The 7,500-nt window shown below is 41.8% G+C and overlaps 1 protein-coding gene across 1 annotated transcript in view; it reads right to left on the minus strand.

Moving 5' to 3' along the window:
* The window catches only part of LOC113819454 (uncharacterized), a 28,385-nt gene that overhangs the window by 2,440 nt on the left and 18,445 nt on the right, over positions 1-7,500 (minus strand). Inside the window, exons 4-6 of the mRNA XM_027371687.2 lie at positions 5,365-5,539; positions 3,991-4,635; positions 1-3,584 (exon numbers count right to left, since the gene is read on the minus strand). The exon at positions 1-3,584 is cut by the window's left edge and continues 2,440 nt beyond it. Coding sequence (XP_027227488.2) covers positions 3,499-3,584; positions 3,991-4,635; positions 5,365-5,539 — 906 coding nt within the window. The 3' untranslated portion in view covers positions 1-3,498. The remainder of the gene's footprint in view (positions 3,585-3,990; positions 4,636-5,364; positions 5,540-7,500) is intronic.

The raw sequence follows: 7,500 nt of genomic DNA on the forward strand, positions 1-7,500 counted from the left end.
TTAGTAGCAGTAGTAGTAGTAGCAGAAACAGTAGTTTTAGGAGTTTTAGTAGTAATAGTATTAGTATAAGTAGTAGTAGGAGCAGCAGCAGCAGCATAGTAGTAGTAGTAGTAGTAGTAATAGTAATAATAATAGTAGTGGTAGAAATAGAAGTAGCAGCAGCAGCAGTAGTAGAAGGAGGAAAACTAATAGAAGCAACTGTGGTAGTAGTAGTAATGGCGATAAAAATAGCAGCAGCAAGAATGTTAAGGTTAGTAGTATTAGTATCATTAGTAGTGTTAGTAAGAGTAGTTGTAACAGCAGTGGTAAAGGTCCTATTATCAACAGCAGTGCTAGTAAAAGTAGTAGCAGCAGTATTAGAAGTGGTAGTAATAGCAGTAACAGCAACCCTATAGTGACATTAGTTGACAGTAAGAAAAGTTTTTTTAAAACAAATCATCCTATACTTCATTATTATCTATCAGTAAATTAATCATCTCTCCAATGTGTTCAGAAGCCAGTAACCATTTAGGCAAATAAACGAGGAAATGTTGAGGTAAAACTAAATCCATGGTAAAGCTTAAACTTCTCTGTGGCCACAGTTTAGAACCATAATGAATATATCAATAACTTCCTCATGAACTTAACCACTAAAAGGGAAATTTGCTTTTGCCTTTGCTTGTGAGTTTGGTTGTCTCTTGAAGAAAATATGGTTCAGTTAGATTCTATAACCTCACCATTTCCTTTTTAAAAAATTACTTTTCTAATCCATTTTTGGATATAACCTCACAGAAAAGAATGAATGGGTGAATTACCAATGAGGATAAGGGAAAGTCTATGAATTTGAAAATAGTGCACAATTTTGCATACTTTGATTTTAGATCTTTAACTGATAGCTTTACGAATCTTTTCCGTAATACCTTTGATTTGTTAGAAACAGCTCTACAAATTCATTTATTCTGCCTGCATAGCACTGGTTGTCTTCAGAAGAAAAAAAGTGAACAGTAATGAAGAGAGAGTAATGACGCCCTTTAAATGTAATAAGATGTGATTGTCGGCTGTGCGAGTTGGTTTCAGGTCAGAGTTATGTGTAATTCGGTTGTTGGTTATTGTATAAAGTGGCTATTAGTTGGTAGATTAATAATGACGGCAGTTAATGACACGCAGACATAATTAGGAATAATCGTGATGTTAGTTTGAATCTCTTGGAGACAAGCATATAGACAGCTCATGAGAGAACATCAATAATGCTTATATCATTTAAAGTATTTTCATTATTAAATCATCCGAAGACTGATAAGACAATTTCAAGATGAACTATACGTTGGTGCCATTTCAAAAAGAAAATGACAAGTGTTCAAGGTAGAGAACGAGGAGCACCCATTGAACAGAGACGAGTGTCTAAAAGTCAAAAGTCCCTCTTCATTCTCTCGAAATTCTTCCTTTCGAAGAATGACCCTTGAAGAATGGCTTTAAGAGGATGACCTTCGAAGGACAGCCTTGAAGGATGACCTTACAGGGACTGCCTTAGAAGGATGGACTTGGAACATGCAAGACTGACATGATCCTGTTTTCCTTGTTTGGATCCTCTTTCAGTTGGCTTGGGAGGCAGGTTGGAGCTCGCGGCGCAGTATTCAGAAATGGCTACCTGTCCCCTTTTGACTAGATCTTGTTGAGTGACTGTTCCGGTTTGTTTTTTGTATTTTCTTGTTGACTAGTTTATATTTCAGGGTTTGCTTCATATAGGAAAAGATGTGCAGAACCATAAGGGTATACAGAACTAAGGCAGAGAAAAAAGTAAATATTTACAATCTCTTTCGACAGAGAACTGTTTTGACTAGCTTGATTCTGTAACAGTCAGCAAGCGTTCTTTTCGAAGAGACGTTGCTTGATCACATCCCTGGAGAGGGTGACCATTTTACCATCTGACTAGGCGTCACAATCGGGAGTCTACACACAGATTCCTGTACACTTCGTGGCATCTTGAAGGCACTGTAATAATACAAGCAGCCACTGTCGAAGGAACATAGTTTGCTCCAACTTTTTTTTTCATTTTCTATGGAAGTGAATACATTTCTCAGTCGTATTGTAAAAGCATCTATACACTGTCAGTCAGAACATCCAATAACAGTTCTCCTTGGAAACGCAGTTATTGAAAGACTAGACGCAATGAATATTGTAAATCACAAACGATTGCCCCTGCATATGTACGCACCAGCTTACTAAAACGTAAACTAGAAATACCTTCGTGATCACGCTATATTGCTAGTGATGGTTATAACCGTTCAAAGACCTGCTTTGAAGTAACTGTAATAACGGAAAAAGTACAGTATTAAAAAAAAAAGACTGGAGATAGCCCAGCTACTTCCCTAGTCGAGATGTGGAGTGTGGTTACGATTTGACTCACTGTTGGTCCCGCTTATGAGCTGGGCAAAATTAATGAAAATGAGAAACCATCAGATGATCTGCCATTCGATTTCCTTGGTGTGTCACGGCTGGCTTGGTGCTTGCTTAGTTTATCCTCTTAGATCACTCCTTGCACGAAGAGATGTGAGGGGCACACTTCGCAAAAGGTCTTCTACGAGTGCACTGGATGTACGAGCTACGTTCACGTCCGACTAGGTAATGAGGAAGAAAAGAAATCACTTCGAAGATACTAAATATTTTCACATCATGTAAGAACTAGGCACTGTTATGTCCCGAAGTTTTTTTATTTCGCAAAAAATAGCGTCTATTGTTCAGGCATTTCTTATTTGTACACAGGAGTTGTACTGTGGGAAAATTACCTCTTCTCCCGGCTTTTTTTATCAGCTAAATTCTTTCACTCACCAGACAGAGTTACATATGAGACAAACAACTCCTAGAAGAAAGTTTGTATATGGAACTCGAATGTACATTCAAACAGTCCATTTCTTTAAATATCCACATTCAAGTACACCAAAGATGCATTATATAATATGAGCATTAAAAAAAATCATCGTGGGATTTAAAGTATCACAAAGAGGGAGTATAAGGACGGCACAATTCACACACGACTTATTATTTTCATTTCTTTCTATCTAGAAATCTGAAGGAGTCCAAAGAAGAGCTCAGGAAGAGAAGAGAAACAGTTTCCAAATGCCCCCACCTCGGCCCCCTCCCCAAAAAGGCACTTGAGACGAGAATGCTCCAGGAAAGCACATCAGCTCTCCGAAAGACCAAAGCATGAGGATGTTGAGGCCTTTTTTTTCCTTTTTCCTTTTCCTACTTTCTCTCCTCGTTTATGGGGGAGGGGGCGGGGCAAGAAGGTGAGAGAACACAGCGACTTGACCAGAACAAGCGGAATGAGATGGTTAGCGAACAAGCTCTTCTTCTCAGCGGCAAAACAAGGCTCTTGAAGTCAGCTGATGGGCTACTTCGTTCCGCTCATGTGCTTCACGCTGGGAGCCGCCCATATGTTGCACGCATTTCTCGCCAAATGCACCACACGTGCTGCAGCTGGCCATGTGTGCCACGCGCTACGCCACTGCCTCACGTGCGTTACATGTGTTGCAGTTGCATGAGTGTATAGGCAGCCGCCAGCTCCTCGGGCTGTCGGAAGCACTGCTCGTCGCTGCCATCATCATCTGCAATGGTACCATGCCAGTGAGATAAGCAAGACGCGCTGAAGGTATAATGGAATTGATAAACTATATGATCATTAAAAAGATTATTAAAATGGTATGAAAATATTCATATGAATATTCATTTTCAGAACGATTATGAAAATGAGTGTTACACTACCATTGCCGTTTATTTCTTACAATATGAAATGCAACCAACTAACAATATTGTAAAAATAATAATGATAATGATAATAATGATTAATGAGAACCTGAAACGACAAGTTTCAAAGATAAAAGAAATGAAAATCGTATCGGAAAATAAATCCAGAAATGATACCAAATTATGAGAAGATAAAATCCGGAATGTATATAATTTGAGATGATTTAGTAACTTTAAAACGAGAAGGGATTTGACCTCTGACCCTACCAGAGGACCTGCTGTCGCCGCATATCGCGTGGGCGTTCCAGGCAGACAGGTGGAGGCTGCTGCTGGTGCTGGCCTGCGCCCCCGAGGCCCACGCCTCTGACCGACGGCGATACAGGACGACCGAAGCGGGTTCTTGAGACGTCGAGGCCTGGTGGAGCCATTCGACAGCTGGCTCTGTCGACCGCTGCCTCTTGGCGCCCGGCGAGTGGAGGTCCTCCTCGTTCAAAGAGTCGCTGAAGGATCTCTTCAGGGACTCCATCCTGCCATCCATCAGCAGTGGAGTCCTTCCGCACTTCACCCTGTGCTCGGCCTTGCCCTGGGAGACTTTCCTCGGCACCAGCACCGCGGTATCCTTCACGTGCTCAAAGGACGTGTTCCAGCGAGCCTGGATGTTGTCCTTGGGGCTTGACGTGCACAGCGGCAGCACGACAGGCTTGAGCGTCCCGGGCGAGGCGTAAGGATCGTGGGCGGCCCTGGATTCCTCTCCCAAGGGCGGGCTGGAGGCGGCGGGTGGCCTGACGACGCTTCCTTCGTCCTCGCGTCTTCCCGGGGATTCGAAGGAGTTGCTGAGGTAGCGGTGGAGCAGCGTCGTCTTGAACTTGGGCGTCACGGACACTTCCTCGCTCGTGTCCAAGGAGGAGGGTTCTGGAAGCCACAGGGAATTTAGTCGGCCTCCCCGCCAAGGATATTTGTCGAGGAAGATTTCTCAGGATTTGTCATTGATTGATAGACTTATCATAATAAGTTACAAGTTATCGCTGACAGGAATTACAGGGAAATCACCTTAGGAAATCTGATCCTGACCCAACGAGATAGAAACCAAATACGTTTGACTCGCCATAGAACAATAAAGAAAATGAACCCAAAGGTGATGTTAGCAAACCAGAATCTTAAAATAGAAACCTAAAAAATGACCCAAGACGATAAAACCAAACATCCAAATGATGGAATAACCCAGCCTTAAAAAAAAAGAAAAAAAAATCATTTTTTTTAATACGATAAAGAAAGATTGAAAAAATAATAATATATAAATAGACATAGAAAACTAAGTAAATGAATAAATAAATAAATATATAAATGAATAAGTATATAAATAAATTGACTGATAAATAAATAGATAGACAGAAAAGTAAATAGATACCTAGGCATATGGATGAATAATTAAAATAAAACAAAAATCCTTAAAACAAAAAATTCCTTAAAACCAAAAAATCCTTAAAACAAAAAATTCCTTGCAACAAAAAAATCCTTAAAACAAAAAAATCCTTAAAACAAAAAAATCCTTAAAACAAAAAAATCCTTAAAACAAAAAAATCCTTAAAACAAAAAAAAATCCTTAAAACAAAAAAATCCTTAAAACAAAAACCTCCTTACCTTGCGAGATGGGCGGGACCCACGTGTTGATAGCGTCCCCCGCCTCAATGGGCAATGGCTCCGACTTGCCCGTGATGACCGAGTTGTACACGCGGACCTTCTCCTCCCAGCACACGCCCAGACCCCGAGTTGCCTCACGAATCCTGCGCCTCATGTTGCCGAACCATTCGCTCACCTGAGGGGGTTAGAAGGGGTTTTATTTTTAGGTTTAGGGGTTTAATTTTTTTTTTTTTTTTTTTTTTTTTTTGGGGGGTGACTTTTGTTTTTTCTTTTTGTCTCTCTGGTTCTTTCTCTGGTTGTCTGTCTCTGTATATTTATTTATTTATCTGTCTATCTTCATTTTATGTTGGAAATGTTTTGGTTAATAGTTTTCTAAATATTTTTTTCTCTCTCTCTCTCTATCTATCTATCTATTCATCTATGTCTATCTCTCTCTCTCTCTCTCCCTCCCTCTCTCGCTCTCTCTCTCTCTCTCTCTTTCCCTCTTCCTCCCTCTCTCTCTGTCGCCCTTTTCTATATTATGGCAATACTTCCGTCATCCTTTTTTTTTTTATTAATTTCCATTTTACTGACAGCTGATAGAGGTCGTCCCACATGACACATAAATCACCTTTTGACACATCGAGAACCATCACTCAGAATTCCTTCGCCTCGTCGACGCTCAACCAGCTGGCCGGCGCTATTTTACATTTTCCTCTTCCACCTGCCATAGAGCGGTCCACCTGGCACGCCGAGGCTCTCCCTGGCATTCAGAAATCCACCTGGCATCTCTTCCTGGAGAGCCAAGACGCCCGCTTCTCCCCACAGAAATCTTCTCCGCTTCGGATCCTCTCAAAGAAATTATTGGCTGGATGTTTTTTCCTCTTGAAGAGCTCGAGTCTAGACGGAGGTGTTCGTCTGGCCAGGAATGCGTCGCCTTTGAGTCTTGGTGGAGCCATTTGCGATTTTTTTTTATTTTTCAGTTTTCTAATGATATGGTTGTATATATATATATATATACATACATACACGCATACACACACACATACACAAATACATATACATACACACACACACACACACACACACACACACACACACACACACACACACACACACACACACATATATATATATATATATATATATATATATATATATATATATATATATATATAACATGCATGTATGTATACATATGTATATATGCATATACATATATATACATATACATATATATATATATATATGTATATATATATATATATATATATATATATATATATATATATTTATATATATATGTATATATATATATATATATATATATATATATGTATGTATATATATATATATATATATATATATATATATATATATATATATATATATATATACATACTGGAAAGCCATCTAGAAGCACTGCACTTGATAATGTTTGTGAAGTGACTGTTAGGATGCCAGTGCATACATGTTTAACAATACACATTTCATAATACCATAGAAGAGCACCTGCGTGTGTTGATTCACGGCATGGCCTCCCCTACAGCCAAGCGTCACGGGCGAATCCCTTCCACGGCCGCAGCCTCGCCCGTGGCAGCGGCGGCGTCGCGGGCTGCCCTGCGGCGGCGCCCGACCGTGGGTGAGTCTGCGGCGCGCGTGGCCTGGCACCCGCGGCGGCGGAGGGGCGGCCGGGCGGTGCGGCGGGAGCGGCCGGTGGCGTACTCACCGTGTCTGGCAGTGGGGGCGAGGGCAGCGTGCCAACAGCCATAGTATTGGCACCCGGGCCACAGCGCCGCACTGCCATCACGTTGACTAGCCCATGATTCATGCCCGCGTAGGGTCGGCCCTCACCTCAGCCGTGACCTGCGCCCGGCCTACCACGTGGCGCTGGCGGTCGCGTATACGCCCTGGGCGGTCGCTCGGGAGGGGGCGCCGTGCCTGCAGGCGAACCGCTGGGCGGCGGCGGTTTCATGCTCTATGTACACGCGCGCAGAGACGTACATATACTATAGTTAGGACTTACGTACATACGTAATTGCTCTACTTATCTACCGTGTATAATTACTAACAATTTCAGCATGCCACCGGCTCCACGATAACCGCCAAGCTAGAAACACACACACACACGCGCGCGCACACACACTCACACTCACT

This window comes from Penaeus vannamei, chromosome 4 (genome assembly GCF_042767895.1).
Source record: "Penaeus vannamei isolate JL-2024 chromosome 4, ASM4276789v1, whole genome shotgun sequence".
Taxonomy (NCBI): Eukaryota; Metazoa; Arthropoda; class Malacostraca; order Decapoda; family Penaeidae; genus Penaeus; species Penaeus vannamei.